Genomic DNA, 19,200 nt, shown 5'->3' with positions numbered 1-19,200 from the left:
GTCCGGAACCCGGTGATTGACACCTGCTGCCGTGATCGGCGGGATGGGTAGGGCGGGCACGCGCCTCACGCGCGCCCCCTACCTGTTTTGCAGACAGACGTTTAAAAATGGCGTTCTGCGCAGCGGTGCCACCCTGCCTCAGTAAAAACACTGTGGCTGGTTGGCAACCAGTTAAACAGAGACAGAAATAGAAACTATCCCCTCACCACACTATCGAAAACCTAAAAAGAAAAGAAAAATTTTTGCTTCCACATACACTTAAGGCTCTTTTTTACTCGTCAGAGTTTATTTTTGGTTGAGTTAATGTTTTCCAAATATGGTTGAAGTTATTTAAATGTTCTATATATTTTTTTTTGGAAAATTATTATTAATATTACTATACAGGATCTCTATAGTGCCAACATTTTGTGCAGTGCTTTACAAAATAAAAACATTGTTGTATCTGGGTGCAGCTCCCAGTGCAAAAACGTAAGTGCAATGAATGTAGAACATACAACTGTGGCAGGGTCAGATTCCTTGTACCCAAAAGCTGAATCTCTATTATAGTTGGCATAGAATAAAACATTATCCTTCCTTTTCATCATTTTTCTGTTGCCTGTGAATCTTACTGGAAATGTATATTGTGAACCCTCTTCAACAGAAAGGTAGAGAAATGTGTTTGAAGGTTGTTGTGAATGATAGTAGGGAGGATTGTCTAAGTTATCTTCCTGAGTTATGTGTATTCTAGTTATACTTTTGGACATCATAAAAAATTTCTTAGAATTTTAAGCACAATTTTCTAGGGACAAAAAAACCCACTTTTTCATAGAATAAAGCTCCAAACGTTTTGGATAATAGAGGTTATAGCCGTATACCCAAATAATGACATAGTAGCTATATTTACACAATACAACAGTACAAAACAATGGCCTGGAAAAGATTCCTCATGTTGATCTGAAAAATTACTTAGTTGTCAATCCTCCAACTTTTATTTTATTCTTTAACAAAACATGTACTGGACCAAGACAACGTTACTCTGAGGCTCATGAATACACTTGTGGCCTGATTCTTTTCTTGTTACTGTGCTTTTATTTATTTACACAAAGATTTACTTGCCTTATGGTTTCAGAATAAAAAGAAAAGCAAACATAACACAAATATTACTAATGTACAATCAATTATTGCAAGCACATGGATAAAGGCTATCTCTTTGGAGATTATAAAAGATATGTAGCAACTGATTCTGAAGTGTGTTCTAGTTCTATTCAACAATAAGGCAACAAAAGGTTATTTTTCAATTACATTTATGTTATGTTACTCTGAAAACTAGTTTCAACCTTACTTCCAATCTAGGGAGTAGATATGATTTTTCTTCTCCCTCTTTGCCCTAGTGACCATTGTGGGTTATTTACTAAAGATGGAGAATGCAAAATATGGTGCAGCTCTGCATAAAAACATGCAGGTTTTATTGCCAAAGTTTAACTGAACAAGCTGAATTTTGAGGCTACCATGAATAGCTGCACCAGATTTTGAGTGCACCAGTTTTAGTAAATCTACCCCATTGCGTCTAGGATAAAAATTTATGAGAAATTCATAATTATAAGAGAATGTGGAAGTGATTCACTGAAACATGAATAAAGAAGCCATTTCCATTGAGGAAACCTGTCTACATATCCCATGGTTACGGCTCTGGAGATGCTAGGGGTGGCAGCTAGTCAACAATTGATATGTTGTCAATGTTTTGCGGTATAGTGCAGGCATCAGTACAATGCAATTTCTTCTGCCCATTGCTGTCAGTGCGTCTTCTGTAGTAGACTGCAGCTATCAGAGCGTAAAATCACGCTCACTTCTGTAAATCAATCAGCTTTTAATCTCAGCTTGTTCAATTAAGCTTTGGCAATACAACCTGGAAGCTGACTAGTTTCTATGCAGAAGTGAGCCTGATTTTGTGATCTCCAGCTTTAGTAAATAAACCCCAGTGGGTGGGAGCATCACTTGGCTTAATGATGTAGCGCCTGGACTAAAACTTGGCCATGTCAGCTTTACTCTCTCTGTCCACATTTGGCATGTCATTTATTTTGGTGGGGGGAGGTACCTAGTTTGACAGGTACCCTCTCCCACTTCCACTCCAATTACCTAGGTGAAGTTCTCTTCTCCTCCCTCCCCATGTCACAGGTCCCAGAAGACTGCGGGACCATAAACAAAGCACAGTGGCATGAGCAGTGAATAGTCAGCTGTGCAGCCAATAGCAGCAAAGCTGGCTGCCCACAGTTAGGATGCCGGTGTCGGGAACCTGAAGGCTAGTGAAGGACTAGCCTGGGTGAGGACTGTGCTGGACAGGTAATCCCTGATGGACAGAATCCATGGGCTTTTTTTAAAAGTCAGCATCTACAGGATTTGTAGCTGCTGACTGTTAATATTTTTTCCAGGTTGAATCTGTAAGGTTTAAACTTGCAGGCAAAGAGGACAGAGGAATAGCCTGAACACAGCAAGGTATGCTTTAATAGGATGCAGATGTTAAACACTGCTCAGGCTGTCAATTCTTAACTGTAGTGAAGAACAAAAGAAAGAGCGCACCAACCTTGCTCATTACCTCAGTAAACAGTAGATGAATAAAATATACTCACTAGAGTAGCAGTAAAACAGGGATATAATAACCATAGCTAACACAGGGTTACAGGTCACATAAAAGTTCCATCCGAAGGGGAGATATACGCTTGTTCAAGCTAACGCATTTCGAAGGGTGATCCCTTCTTCATCAGAGCTGGATAAATGGATAGGAATCATCAATTCTGGTTCAGTTCACATTGCTAGGAGGCATTCAGCCACTAAGTGTTAACAGGCAGAATACTGACACTTAGTAGCTGAATGCCTCCTAGCTATGTGAACTGAACCTGAATATAAAGAGGACTGATACACTTAAGGTGAAGGAAGGGGTAGGGAGGTACAGATAATTAGATGTAAGGGAAGTGAAAACATAAATCCAGCCCTGCTAAGAGGGAATTCCCCTTATTTTTTAAAGACTTCCTCTTGTATATATGATACAGAAAGTAAAAAAACTATTTAATGGGACATAGACAAGGAAACATGAAATTTGTTGTAACCATCCCCAACTCCATGCAAAAATATACTTTACATGAGTAGTGGATAGAGCTATGCAAATCATTGCTTCAGACCCCAGTGGCCAAATCACCTTACAAAACTGCTTGGTGATAAAATTGAAGGACTTTCAGTTCTATTAAGCCACCTGATAATAACCTAACAGGTAATACTTTCCTGTAACTTTCGAGGCATGCCATTTCCTACTGCTTCTTTTTTTCAGGAGAAGATACACAGAAAGATAACTTTAAATGCTAAGGCAAAAAAGATATGAGCAAAATATCCTTCTGTATCAGAAAATATTGAATTTTATATTTAAAGTGTACTTGTCATTAAAAATTATGAAGGTTGCTATTGCTAACCTCTTTATAAGAATGGTTGCTCCCTGGCTGTTATACAGATGTTTTGGCTTGCTGTTTCTGAGCTCTGGAGTCACGGACTTGGAACAAGTATAGATATCAAGGAATTCTGACACTTTGCTGATACTCTTTTACAACATGCTTGTTTGTTACTCAAAAGCATAAGAACCAGACACAGGCTACTAGTATTTTCAGAAGAGTGCTAGCAATGGCAACCCCCATATTTCTCTTGATGATTGTAATTTAAAGTACGTGTTATTCTACTGGTAAAGTATGGTATATTCCCTATATTTATATATTACCACACCTAACGTTCTGGGATTAGAAAAAGAGACACCTTTAGCACACAATTATGTCAGCAACAGTCCTGTCGCACCCCCAGTTACATGTACCATGAAGAAATAATCTGCCAAAAAATAATTGCTTTTGTTTCACCACTGCTTTTTCCTTTATAATTTCAATACAACAAAATAATTTAGAGATGAGGGAAATGTTTTTTTCCTCTTTCTGTAGCTAAAGAGGTTCTACAGCCTGGGTGTTTTTTACCTTAATGCATTCCCTGCAGTAATGTAAAAACACCTTCTCTCCCCTCTTTTCCTCTCCTCACAGAGACTTGGGGTACAGCGGGAGCCATTGGCTGCTGCTGTTGTCAATCAAATCCTGTGAGTGGGGCGGGGGGGTGATGAGACTCTCTGGGTTTGTCAATAGATGCATGCAGCCCAGCTCAAGAGCAAGCTCGCACGTGAGTCCCCATAGCAAGCAGCTTGGTATGGTGGCACACAGAGGAAAGGAGGAGCCTGCAGTGTCAGCAGGGGACCCCAGAAGAGAAGGTTTGCGGCCGCTCTGTGCAAACTTTTTGCACATAGCAGGTGAATATAAACCTGTTTGCTATTCTTTTAAAATTCAGCCTTTACAATCACTTTAAATGAAATTTGTATAGTGGTCTACACATCAGAATAAGACAAGGGACAATTTGGAGGAAAAAGGGAAAGAGGAATGTTGTTAAAAAAAAGAGACAGTCCCCCCAAATATGGGACAATAGAAAGCTAACTTAGGAAGAAGCCAACTGACCTAACCAATTAACCTTTGTAATTTATGTTGAAACCTATTCAGACACAGCAAAGACAGTTTTCAAGGATTAGAACCCTGTCTGTATTTGTTGGATGGCAGAACAGTTTTTATTACAAAATAAAAGAAATTGTAATATTTAATACATTCAAGTTTTTTAAACAAAAAATACATTTAAAAGATACAGGCAGTCCCCAGGTTATGAACAAGAAGGTTCTGTAGGTTTGTTCTTAAAGTGGTTCTAAAGGCTCAAGGTTTTATACCCTCATGCATTTTATGCATGAAGGTAAAAAACCTTCTGTGTGCACTGGTCCCTCCAGCCCCCCCAATCCTTACCTGAGCCCCCTAAGATTCAGTGATGTTTTCGACAGCTTCTGATGTCTGAGAACTCTTCCTCCTCATTGGTTGAGATAGCAACGGGAGCTCATTGGCTCCCGCTGCTGTCAATCACAGCCAGTGAGCTGATGAGGAGAGAGTGAGGTGTGGGGCCAAGCCATGGCTCTATGTGTCTTATGGCCACATAGAGCAGCAGTTCAGGGATGAGCAAGCAGAGGTGCCCACTGCTTTACCTGGGGGCAATACTAGAGGAGGAGGAGCCAGGTGCATCGGAGGGGACCCGAAAAGAAGAGGATCAGAGCTGCTCTGTGCAAAATCACTGCACAGAGCAGGTAAGTATAGACATGTTTGTTAATTTTGAAAAAAAACAAGCTTTAGTGTCACTTTTAAGTTGAATTTGTATGTAAGTTGGAATGGGTAAATTTTTTAAGCGTAACTCCAGCCAAAATAAAATATTTTTAGGTTTGGATAACATAGGGAAGGGTTAACTGGCCATGCAATGATGTGGGATTGCTGCCAGGTCCACCGGACAGTAGGTGGTAGCATGCAGTAAGCAACAAGATGGCTGCCCGGTGGTTTCTGTGACCAGCGTGACTTCATGCCTCCATCCTTAAGTATGAGTTGTATGTAAATTAAATGTTTGTAACTCAGGGACTGCCTGTAATAATTTTTGAAAGATTGCATTGTCTCCTCAATGTACAGGTCGGGTATTTTGGATGCACAACCCCCTAACTCAAATACAAACAAAGTAACATGGAGCGCAGTGTAGTGAGCAATTTAAAGACCTGTACATTGGGGAGATAATGCCGCCTCAACCTCCACAACATCTCCAGAATACCCCTCTTTTTAACCAATGATACCACAAAGCTCCTAATTCACTCCCTGGTTATCTCTCACCTCGACTACTGCAACTCCCTCCTCATTGGCTTACCTTTACATAGGCTATCTCCCCTCCAGTCCATCATGAATACTGCTGCCAGGCTCATCCACCTTACCAACCATTCAGTGTCTGCTACCCCTCTCTGCCAGTCCCTCCACTGGCTTCCACTTGCCCAACAAATAAAATTCAAAATACTAAGGACAACTTACAAAGTCATCCAGAACTCTCCCCTCAGTTACATCACCAACCTGGTCTCAAAATATCAACCAAACCGCTCTCTAGTTCCCATGTCACCTCCTCCGATGCTCGCCTCCAGGACTTCTCCCATCCTATGGAATCTATCCACCCTTAGACGATCCCTGAAAACCCTTCTCTTTAACTGCCTCCCGCCCGCCATATAAGGTAATGACTGGCGCAAGGCAGTTCTCTCGTTCTGGGAGGATGTCATATGACGTCCTCCCACTCTAACCGCGCATGCGCAGCTCCGGGGGCGCGTAGCACGGCGATCAGTGGTGCGCTGTGTCCTGCCCCCACAGCTATTACCTTTTGTATCACTCAACCCTTCCTCTTAGATTGTAAGCTCTAATGAGCAGGGTCCTATGTTTCCTCTTGTACCAAATTGTATTGTAACTGTAATGTCTACCTTCATTTTTTAAAGCGCTGTGCAAACTGTTGGAACTATATAAATCTTGTATAATAATAATCCTATAGAAAATTTATGGAGCGATCTGAAGCTTCGAGTTGCCAAGCAACAGCCAAGAAATCTGAGGGATTTAGAGAAAATCTGTAAAGAAGAGTGGACCAAAATCCCTCCTGAGATGTGTGCAAACCTGGTAACCAACTACAAGAAACGTCTTACCTTGCCAACAAGGGTTTCTCCACCAAGTACTAAGTCATGTTTTGCTTGGGGATCAAATACTTATTTTACTCACTGAACTGTAACTCAATTTTTAACATTTGTAGCATGCTTTTTTCTGGATTTTTGGTTGATATTCTGTCTCTGTCATTTAAAATACACCTATGATAAAAATTATAGACCCTTCATTTCTTTGTAAGTCGACAAACGTACAAAATCAGAAGGGAATCAAATAATTATTTTGCTCACTGTATACCCAGCCATTTCTTCACAAACAGAATGAAGTGGCTGAGAGCTGTCATTTTTCAGGCAATTCAAACTTTTTTCTCATTGTAAATGTCAGTGTAGCTGTAATAGGTTGTATACATTGCAAAGATGCATCACTTTACAGGCAGAGTAAACAAATCCCCAGGCATGTTATACTGTATAATATAGTTTTGCATTTTTAATGTTTAATTTTAAGCATTATAAAAATTGCTGCTTCACGCCAGACTGAATGTTTAGGTTTTTTTTGCTTTGGTATATGTCCCCCAGGGCATTGTCCAGCTCCTGCTTGCTAAACCCTATTTGAACCAAACCCAGCTTCACTCGGCTTATTACTACTTTCTAAGTCATTGAACTGAAACAAGCATATTAAATAGAAAAGGAGGATTAATTGGCCTTTCGTGTAATCTTAATAAATCTATGGCCTTACCAATTAATCTACCCCCTTTTAGGAGCAGATAGGTTTCCATTTATCTTGTCCTCCTCTTCAACTTCTTACTTGGGTACTGTTTTACCCCCACAGGATGTATTTCAATGTAATTATCCATCTACTATCACCAAGATTAAACAAATGCTCAAACTATGATCTTTTTTTCATATCTCTATCGAGGTAACCATCCTCTCTAAATTACTCTATTTGTTTAGAGCCCCACAGATAAATCACTTTAAGGCATACCTGTCCCAGATTCAATTTGAGTTAAATCAATTTGTTATTCAAAATAAGCCCCCAAGATATTCTAGATGCATCCTATACCGATCTCATAAACAAGGAGGTTTGGGATTGCCACAACTGGCTCAATGGAATATTCCGGATTCTAGAGTTTCATGGCTTAACTTTGAAAGCAACTTCATTAGACCATATTTTCTCCCAAGATAGCTATTGGAGCTTCAGCAAATGACCTCTCTAAGCATACCCTATTAGTGGCTCAGTCTCTCATGCTTTGGCATCTATACAAAAAAAAAAGGATAACTTGGTATCTAAGATGTCTCTCATTTATGGGTGACCGGAGGTTTGTCACTGCATTTTCCCGACCCAATTTTTATTGGTGGAAATCTCAATTTCAATCCTCTATAACTGTATCTCAGTAGAAAACTCCTCTTCAAAACTTTCTTATGTGACTGACTTGGAGCAGGAGTTTGGGGAACAATTTATTGAACAGGAGTGGGATTCTATGTGGACCAATCTTAGCAAATGTACCACATCTTTGGCAGTTTATGACACTGCTCTTAAATTCTTCACTAGATGGTACTATACCCCAATTAAGCTTTCTACTATTAACCCCCAGATCCCACCACATTGTTTTCAGGGCTGTCATCAGGCAGGCTCGTATTTACATACTTTTTGGCAATGCGAAAAAAAAAAGATTTGGTAAGTGCTCTTCAACGTTAGTATTAAGTTAGCAGGAAAAAAATACTTTAATGTGGGCTTAATGCCTTTTGTTTTCCTCTATTTCTAATCTTCGACGCCCCTTAGAGAAATTTATACACACCATATCTGAGGCTATGCAATGGGTTATTGCATTTCATTGGAAAACTATGAACATCCCAAATTGTTTCTAGAATGGATGCAATTATGATCATGAAAGGAATATTTAATACTGTTTAGGATTCTAAGCCTCGGTTTGACACTAACTGGGATCCATGGTTTCTTTATCACCTACCCACATTTGCTTAATGTCATTTTTGAATCTAGTATAACATTTTTCTGCTGTTTCATTTATACTATGATTAGTGTTTTTTTTTAAGATATTACTTTACTCTTGATATATTGAATATATTTGATGTATGACTAGAGTATTTTCCGTACCATAAAGTGCCTTTATGTATTGCTTTTTATTTTCTTTATTGTTGATATTTAAATATCCTGTACGCTTATACAAATACTTTTTACTACTGCACAGGGGCGGACTGACAACTCCTGGGGCCCCCGGGCAATAGGGGATCATGGGGTCCCCATGTCCTTGACCACACTCAAAGCACACCCAAAAAATCCTATAAAAAAGGTACCAGGGGCATTTCATGGGGGCAGTACCCTAGTGCTCGAATGGTCAGTCCGCCCCTGCTACTGTGTATTGAGCCTTCATAGTTCTTATATGATGTATTATTTTCTGTATATGGAAATTGAAACAATTTTTTGTTTTGTATCATTTTCCATTTAATAAATGTTTGCAAAGAGAAAAAAGAATAGAAAAGGAGGAATGAATATAGAAATTCCCATGTGCATATTTGCTCAATCTTATTAACTTAATTATTTTAAGAGCTTCAGCATAACAAACAGTCAACCAGCATTTTCAGTAGTTGGTCAGTCTCCCTAAAGCTCTCACCCATTTATGTACTTGGGTCCAATGACAATATTGTTCTCTGCACAGGTTCTCTTTAATCCAAGTTGTTCAGTATACATTTAATCGCGTCTTTTGATAGAACTCAGAAACTGCTGTACCATATAATACTGTGGTTGGGCATATTACCACAAGTCATTTAAAATTAGAGTGGATAAAGTAATAATGTTTATCATCTTACTGGTGGCGACTTGAAGATGTAGAATGATGATCCCTTCAGGACAAGGAATTTGAATTTATAAACATGTGATCCATCTGATCCTTGTACCTTCTCACTCACCCAGCCCATATGCAAGATCTAGGGAGAAACAAGAAATTACATTTTATGTCATAATATTATGGGAGAAAAAGATGTTATCTTAAACTATTTACTGAATATAAATATGTTGGAGGCAAGAATACAAAAACATATATACTGGCTGATCAGAGTTCCCATAGGGCCTAAGGTGCATGAGGAACCACATGAATGGAGAAGAGCTCTTCCCTAGAAGTACTTGTAGGCACAGACCGGTAAATTCACTAAATAATATTCACCAATTTTCTGGCAGTAGTTCTCTTTGAAACTACCTGTGCCTAATTCAGGCAAACACTTGCGTCAGTATCAGTGACAGTACGGGGTTTATTTACTAAAGCTGGAGAGTCCAAAATCAGACTCCCTTCTGCATAGAAACCAATCAGCTTCTAACCTCAGCTTGTTCAATGAAGCTTTGGCAATGAAACCTGGAAGCTGATTGGTTTCTATGCAGAAGGGAGTCTGATTTTGGACTCTCCATCTTTAGTAAATAAACCCCAACATGTCAAGTGCACAGTTCTTACTACACCCACTTTAAGCTCTGATCTGGTGTACAGAGAGACATAAATGCTCAGAGTGGGGCATGTCTGTGCTGTGAAGCTGTCATTAAAATGGTTGTAAACCACAGATATGATATCTGAACAAAGCATATCACTCTATATTGCCTACTTGTCTCAATCCAGAGCACTAAGTGTCATTTCTTTCCACTGCCGCATTCCTCTGCTTTCAGCATGAATCACTTTTGATGAGTTTTCCTGACACCAAGAGAAAAATGGTGACAGGACATTGACAGCCTATCCTCTGTCCCTGTGTATTGTTTGAAGAGGGATGAGTCCCTTTCCTCTAATCAGCTCCCAGAGCTCTCCTCACTGATGTAACTTCATCTCCCCACCCCCTTCTTTCCAGAGTTAAGAGATCCTGTGTGCATTCTGCACTTTGAAAGGGTGTAGGGGAAAGGCAGTTGTTGAAAAAAAGGTACCACCTATGTAGGAGGATTTGTTTCATTTTTGTGTATCATTTAAGGCCAATCACTTCACTGGCTATATGTGATGGGTTACAACCACTTTAATGCTTTAATGCGCCAGCCTCCCACACATGGCTTTACCCCCATCCCATTCAGCTGAATTCCTCGGCTGAAAGCTGAATATGAATAAAGGGGCTGGAGATAATGGTGAAGTCATTACCCAAGTATGGCAATGCCAATATTTGGAAATGAGTCTCATGTGAGGTGGGACTGATAGGGAACTAGTCTCCACAGCCAAAGCACATGTTGGTGGACGGAGCCTGATGGGAAACTGAGTGATTAGACCCATCAGGTCTGTCTGCTTTTAATTGACAGCTCGTAGCAATGGGAATTAATGGAAATTCTATGGTGCAGAGGCCCAATGCAGTTCCAAGGAATGTCAAAGACAATGTACACTATATAACTAAAATTTCTATTTAAGTGCTCTGTGGTGTTCTGATGGAGACAGGTTTTTCAAAGTTTTTTTTTGCCATGGCAAAAGGGGCATGTCTGTATGTGGTACAACAATAATGTCCGTCAAAGAAGGTCCAACTCATCTCTACAATCACCCCTGCCTGAATAGAAGGTTTTATGTGCAATGGAAGATAGGACATTTAAGACAAACATCTATGTGGAAATTCAGTAACCCTTAATAGTAACTCTTTCACTATCTGAATACAGTAAACACATGTGTTTTGCTCCTATCTTACCACTGGTTAACTCTACTACTCCTCTGTGAATTGCCTGTGTTGTGAACAGATTTCATTAGCTGCACCTCAGATTATATACACAGCTGAACAATTCAGAGACGGGACCCCACCTCCCACTCCACATTGTGTTGTATATATAACCACATCTTGACTTTCAATTAGAATAGCACAAAAAATTACTAGCCAGCATTGTGCTTTCACCAAAAAAATTCTGCAAAACCACAGTCACCTACACCTTGTTAATTTGTAGCAAAAATAAAAGGCTTTGTACAAAGAATCAAAAATGAATAAACTATCAATTGATAACATAGAAAAAAATTTACTACAGCCTGTTACATTTTTCATTTGAAAATAAATGTACTGCCTGCATTTGCTGTAACTATTATTATAGAAAAAAAAACACAACTGTAGCATTTAACTGTTCAGACTAATAATTTATTACTATTATTAACCAGAAAACCTTCTTCTGCAGTTTTCTCTGAAACCAATTTTACTTTGTTAATAGAGGGCTGACCTCACTGACTTCAGGGATGAGCCTCGCTAATTGCCCTCACAAACTGAAAAAGGAACCCTGTGTTTTTAGGGCTTTTTTGTTTTATTTTTAACATACAAGATAAAAAAGAACAGGATCCTAAAGGTTGTTCAACATCAGGACAACAAGAACTGTATTAGATGTGAAGATTCTTCTGGCAGCCATAGCCATTTTTAGTTGACAGAGTCCCTTCTGTGTGGGTCAACAGCTAATGCTTGTGAGGCTCCTGGCTCTCAATTCCAGCTGCCACAGACACCTCCAGTCTTCGCTGGAGCCAGTCATAGTGGTTCTCGTTTATATGATCACTATGTCAGCTATGACACACAGTAGTATTGACATGCAGGCTGCAAGCGTCATTGAAAAATAAAAAAGCGTGCAGCCTGTAGATGAGCAATGCTTCTTCACGTTGCAGTGGCACCTGCAGTACCCATGCTTTAGAACTGGAACTGTCAGATACATTTACAATATAAAAAAAAAATTAAAAAAATATATACATACGTATATGTATATTAAAATATATATTTTAAAATTTTATTTTGTTTACATGTTTTTCACATATGTCCGCCTATAACCCTGCTGTGCAGTGACACATTTTACTGAAAAAAGGAAGCTGTGTGATTTAATAAAACACACAGAAGCTGTTGTGATCCAGGGTGCAGTGTGATAGATCCACCTACCCCTGGGCTTGTTACACATGTGCTGTCTGCCTCTAACCATGAGGTAGAGATTCTGGTAAGCTGAATAATTACCTCCAGGTGTGGGCATTTTATCCTTGAAACCTGAAAATCCATACAAATGCAACTGCAAAAACTTGCATGTATTGGGGTCCATTTGTCTGGTTGATAACACTTTGTACTTTATCTATGGATGTTTTGATAGATGCTCTTTTCTGTTTGCACATTGAATTATTAATTTATTTAATTGTGGACGTTATATGATTATTCCAGTCACTATATTTATTTAGTTATTTAGATGATGGTTTTGTTAATTAATTTGCACCTTATTCCTAGTGTTTTTTATTCTATGCATATATAATATGCATATGCTGGGGCAGCACAGTAGCGAAATGGTTAGCACTTCTGCCTGGCAGTACTCGGGTCATTGGTTCAAATCCCAGCCATGGCACCACCTGCCTGGAGCTTGCATGCTCCCCCTGTGCCTGTGTGGGCTTCCTCCAGGCACTCTGGCTTCCTTCCCACACTCCAAAGACATGCTGATAGGTTAATTGAATCCTGTCTAAATTGGCCCCAGTATGTGTATGTATGAATGTGAGTTAGGGACCTTAGATTGTATGCCCCTTGAAGGTTTGGGACTGATGTGAATGTATAATATATGTATGTAAAGCACTGCGTAAATTGACAGCACTATATTGTACCTGCAATAAATAAATATAATTTCTTTGGCATGTGTAATTTGGATTTACAGCTTTGATGCTGCAGTTTTCTCAGAGATCTTTGGAATTAACATATATTGGTTCTATTGCTAGCTACCCAGTTTTCCATAACTGCAGACATTAGGATGTTGAATTTTTTTCGTTTTAGAAAATTTTAATTTAATATCAAATTTGAATGAAAGTGGGGTTTTCCGTTAACCACTTTCGACCAGTGTTTGATAACAGAATGAATGTTTGGGTGAAAGCAGCCTACTACTATGTCTATCTTATAGATATAAATAGATAAACTGTTGGTGCTAGGTTGTCCTGATCCATGTAATCATTTTTGCAATGAAACGGTGGTTGAATTCACTAGGAAATAGCTGTGTATAAGGTCAGCATTGATGTTTGCTTGACATGACTTGACACACCGAGGGATGCTTGGCAAATATTTGCCGTTATAACATGAAATATGACATAATAATTTTAACTAAATCCTACCATGGTCAGTATAAATGCTTGTGTGTTGCCTGTTTGTCCTGTAGTGGCAGGACTCCTATGGAGCACTTTTCAAATACTGAATAGAGTGAATAACCTAAATAACATTCCATTCAAAGTGCAACCGAACAAAATGTTACTATGAAAAGATTAAAGGAAGTTTGTGTGGAAAGTGTATTGACTCCAGCAGTGCTAAATATGGCTGCTGATTTATTGTGCTCTATTCCTGAAAACAATGCTATGTAGGCCGAGGTTTGTAAATCTTAATCAATGAAGGGTTCTTTTTGTGGTTTTCCCAGTGTGAGTCTTTCATAAATCCAGCAAACTCCAATAAAAAATGCATTAGATGCAACTTAAGTGCTTGAAGTGCAGAATTTATATCTAGACTAATGTGGTGTGGATATATCACAATCTGATATGTGAAGATCCTGCAAAATTATTTATCAAAGATAAACCACGAGAATGTTTCATGATTTGGCTTTTATCACTTCTTAAAAGCCTTTTCTCTTCTCGCACCGATAGGCTTAAAAGTTATTTAAAGCTCTTTCTTTTCTCTTAAATACTATTTTAGATTTCTAATATTAGTCTACCAAATGTAGCATGAACATTAAAGAAGGACTCCAGGCAGTTATTGAAGTCAATAAGATATAAGTGAGCTGGTTTCATTAAGCCGATTCATTTTTAAAGGATCTTTGTGTGGGACTGTCATCTTGATCCTGCTTTACTACAAAGTGATTCCCTGATCTTAAAGTGTATCTAAAAGCAAGAATAAAAATGTGACATATTGCAGCTTGTCAGTCCTTGGATGTGGGACTGCATTAGTTTTATTTTTTCAGGAGTTACTGTCCTTTTATTTTAAATTGGCAATCTTGCCTGTAACATACCCTTTGTATGAGATCCAATCTTATAATTTATTTTTTAAGTAAGTGGACAGAGGCATTCTGAATGTTCTGTGTTAGGCTGTCTGTAGATATTCTTGTGTGATTTCAGTGATAATATGGAGGTATTTATTATATCACTACACATAATTCAACATTTACTTTAGTGATTAGCTATGACATTTTCCAATACAGCTGAATAAATAAAAATGAATACCTAATGTAATTGTAATAACAGCTGCTCTGTCTTTTGGTTAATAGTCTAGCCCAGCCTTTTTCAACCTCTGCGCCCAATGGGAAACCTTCAAATAATTTTTAAGTCTAAAACGTTTTACATTGGTGGTAAGAATGACCCCTTACAGACAGCAAAAAGATCATTGGTGTCATGCCACTGACTTCTCCAAGTGCCATTGGGCAGGAACTATGTAGGCACCTAAAAATTGGAACCCTGGTTTGGGACAGCTGGTCTGGACTATGGTATATAGAGCATTTTCTCTGCATATGGTGTATACAACATTTTGCCTACATGCAGTATCTCTGCAACTGTATCTACCCGTTGATCTACTGTGTCATTGGACACAGCTGATCACGAGGTTAAAGGCCGCTGTGATTGGCCGTTTACCACATCACGTGTTCAGCTGTGTCCGCAGACAACTGCGCTGTAGCTGTCATTCGGCTATAGCGCAGTTGTCAAGTGATTAAAGCATGACATTCTAAGTATCTATTTTCTTGCTGTAACATCATCTTTTATAATTTGCCAAAAAATGGGTATTATAATGTGTTTGTGCGTACTAAAATTCATTAAGGTGTATTTTTCCCAAACATTTGCATCTAAAAAAAAATGCTGCCCAAATACCACGTGACATAGAAAAATTGCAGCACTCACCTTTTATTCTCTAGGTCCTCAGCTTAAAAAACATATATATAATGATTTTGGCTTTTAAGTATTTTATAACAAAAAAATATTTTTACATGTAGGACAGAAGTGTCAGAATAGGCTTGGGAAGCAGGTGGTTAAGACTCCTTTACAATTGCATGATATTTAAGCGGATCAAAACCTTTATTTTGACTTCAAATGTATTAGTTAACCCCCTTTAGTTGTTCCGATTTATGTCAAAACTCTGCCTCTCAATTGTCACTTGCTCGATTATATTATATTGCTCTAAATGAGGTTAATGTCAAATTTATACACATTCTGTGCTCCTGCCTCGCTCTGAATAAATACATTTATATTACAGCACCTTCTGAAATGATTGTCACCTCTTTTACTGAGCAGGGCTTATGTATTCGGTATTCTGTTTACAGTGTAAATCTAATAAACTTGCAGGTGTTTCTGTATCATGCAGATTTCCACTTGGAACTAGCTGTCAAATCCAAGAATATTTTAAAATCATTGGTAAACAACATATCTGTAAATGCATTAGCATTCACTTTTTTACGGAAAAAAAAGAGTTTAAGAGTTTGGAAATTGTATTGAAAGATTGTAGAAAACTATTTGATAAAAATGCTATGTATGGTGTGTGCCTTGGAGCTTGAAGCAGATGGCTGCACACTGACCAAGCTCCAGGTTCCCTTCAGCTTCACAGACTGCAGCTTGGCATCTAGAAGCCAGATGATGGGCAAAATAACTAAGCCTGCTCACCACACCCGCTTTGACCATTCATCCATCGCCTCAGATGCCTGCCATATACCTGCAATCTTCAGAACACAGCTGGCTTCCAGATGCAGCACCTCAGTAGACAAGATGGCAATGGCATGCCATGAGGAGGACAACAACGAAGGCTCTTTACCAGCACCAGAGCAATGGGTAAGAGACACTGACCATGCTGATCAACCTCTCACCCTCTCTGACATGACAGCCTTGTCTATTTTATTCTTAACACCTGTGGAGACCTTTCCTCATTAACAATATTGGACCGTTACCTATGCCATGAGGTGCTAGCAGCTGCCTGTATATTCATCTATATATTTGCGCTCGCTTATATACTTCTTTGATATTTACAATATGGGAAGCGCATAAAGTTGTGGTAAGAGGAGAATTAGTTAAATGGGGTTCAAAACGTAAAAAAGAAAAAGAGAAGTTAATGACTGATCTTTCTGCCAAAATTGCACATCTCGAATCTCTACACAAGAGCTCACTTTCAACTCAGTCAGTGACTGAGTTGTTAGAAGCTAGATTAGTCTTAAAAAACATCCTAGGTCAAAAATCGAAATGCTCACTCTTTCTTAAAAGACGCATTTACTATGAGCATGGCGACAAAAGTGGTAGGTTTCTTGCTAAAGCTTTAAAAGATTTGAAGATATATATATTCTCTATCAACACAGAGAATGGTAAATCGGTTCACAATTCTGATCAAATTGCTTTGCAATTTACCAAATTCCCATAAGCCAATCACCCTACACCACCCTAATAGGGACCAAATTATTAAAGACGTTTTAAAACAAAGCAACTTACCCTTTTTAACTCAAAATGTGGCTAATGACCTTGAACGTAATTTTACAGAAGAATTACTGGCTATAAAAGGGGAAAAGCCCAGTTCCTTATGGCTTGACATTGCAATATTACAAAACATTTTCAGACTTTTTAAAAGTCCCTCTTCTACAGGCCTTGAATTCTTTATCTATGCAACAAGTCCCTGAATCTTTCCTCCTAGCTCACATTACAGTGATCCCAAATACTGATAAGGATCCCATGGAGTGCTCTAGCTATAGGCCAATGTCTCTTCTCAATATTGACTTGAAACTTTTAGCTAAACTGACCGCAAATCACCTTAGGCCTTTGTTGGGAAGGATCATTGGACCAGAGCAAGTTGGATTAGTGCCTGGAAGAGAGACCAGGAACAATATAACTAAAGAACTCAATTTGATTCACAGGGCTAAAGCAGAGAAAATAGAAGGGCTTCTCTTGTCCACAGATGCGGAAAAGGCCTTTGACAGGGTCACCTGGAACTTTATGTTTGCCACATGCTTCCACATAGGTTTAAAAAAAAGATGTTATCGTGGATTGCTGCTTATGCAGATGACTTTTGACAAAGAATTTGTAAAGTATGCTTCTCCCTGGAATAAGAATTTGGGTGATAAATTCTCAAATCATTTTGTAGATTTTAGCCATGAGGGGTTTGATTTAAGTAAAGCAGAGAAGAGGACAGTGTCCAGAGTGGATTGGTTGGTACTTTCTTCATGCTCTCTATACTGAATCACAAAGGAGGGAGAAGGCAGAGGCAGAAGTTAAGGCATTAAAAGACCAGCTAGTAGTTTCTTTGGAGTGTGTACGTTCAACTGCTAGTCAGGCTGATGATTTGCAAGAGTGGCGTGCAGCCCTCATGACCACATCAATTAATGCTTTAAGAAAAAAGAGGGGTTGTAAACCTGTTAGTAAAGTCAGCGTACATGCAACAGGGCTGTGGATAAGGGGATACCACCAGTCCTCATGTACGGGGACCCAGGCAGCTGGGTAAAACGGATGTGGGCAGGGAGGGTGATGGGTGTGGCAATGGGACTATTACTGAAACCGATCCCCTGTACGGCTCTCTCTGCAGCAGCTGGAAGCTGGCTTGTCCTCCTCTCCCACCAACTGGTTTTTAGATGCTGCAGAGAGAGCCATACAGAGGCTCTGTTTCCAGTAATAGACCCCCTGCACCCAAAACCCACCCTGTGCAGTATATGTTTCCCTCTGCTGCTCAGGCCCCCCTGTGTGCCTACACCCCCGCAGTGCTGCCAATAGGATCCTTCAGGATGAATAGTGGGGGAAGGGTCCAGTAAATATGTCACATTTACCAGCCCTTCCTTTCCTGAATGAACACAATGAGTGATTGGTACTGATCAAACACTGTATTCATTCAAAACTAAAGCATAGTAAACTTTTTTATGGGGAAGGGGGCCCTGCCAGGTTGGCTGTATAGGGCCCTGTGGTTTCTAACAGCAGCCCTGCCTGCCATTGTCACATCCCAAAACTGGGATTGTGAGGATGTGCTCTCCTCATATGATAGTGAGGATGAGGAGATAGAGTTTGATATTTCTGATGATGATCTTGTAGTGGGAAAGAAAAACTGCGCCCGACCTCTCATTACTAAGCATAGGCAATAAAGCAGTGGCTATGGGAGTGTTAACCCATGATTTGCAATTGCATCAGGTCATTCAAAAAGCCCGAGAATTTACTGTGAATTTTTCACTGTTAGACCACTGTTAGACGTGAGAGATGGGATAGTTTGAGTATATGCTAATGCTAGTGATCTGGAAAATACCTATTCGTGGAGAACGATAGGAGAAGGCAGTTCTAGGTTATGTGAAATGGGTTGCATAACTGGATTAAATAAATTTTTTCAGAATGGATGGGTCCAGATATGGAACCCTTTATGTCTGCTCTATGCTCTGAGCTGATGAAGTCTGCGCCACTTAATCTCAGGGCTCCTTTATTGTCCTTGTTAGGAGATCTGAGATTAAATAGCAAGATTCATGAAGCCACAACTTTTTTAAGCTAGTTGGGGGAGCTAGAGGAGACTACAACAGGTAAGGTCAAGGCCAGACAGGAAGAAAACAAGCAGAAAAGAACAAAGAAGAAAGGGAATGTGGGAGAGAAGACAGGAGTTGAAGAGAAAACCAGGTTAGTTATCTCTAGGAAGCAAATGTGGATGGACTTATTAAAGGCAGGACTATCAAAAGATGAGATAGATGGGATTTCTACTTCAGAATTGCTTAAGAGGTGGAAACAGTTAGTGGGGAGACCTGTCAGGAT

At 39.3% G+C, this 19,200-nt stretch overlaps 1 protein-coding gene across 2 annotated transcripts in view; it reads right to left on the bottom strand.

The window, feature by feature from the left end:
• Window positions 1–19,200, bottom strand: part of SNTG2 (syntrophin gamma 2) — a 618,654-nt gene that overhangs the window by 136,508 nt on the left and 462,946 nt on the right. For both annotated transcript variants that reach the window (XM_089686706.1, XM_089686707.1), the window contains exon 12: window positions 9,362–9,478. In XM_089686706.1, coding sequence (XP_089542832.1) covers window positions 9,362–9,478 — 117 coding nt within the window. The remainder of the gene's footprint in view (window positions 1–9,361; window positions 9,479–19,200) is intronic.

Source organism: Staurois parvus, unplaced genomic scaffold (genome assembly GCF_062004578.1).
Source record: "Staurois parvus isolate SC_StPar_1 unplaced genomic scaffold, SC_StPar_1.0 ptg000409l, whole genome shotgun sequence".
NCBI classification, from domain to species: domain Eukaryota; kingdom Metazoa; phylum Chordata; class Amphibia; order Anura; family Ranidae; genus Staurois; species Staurois parvus.
This window is presented reverse-complemented; position numbering and strand designations above follow the sequence as displayed.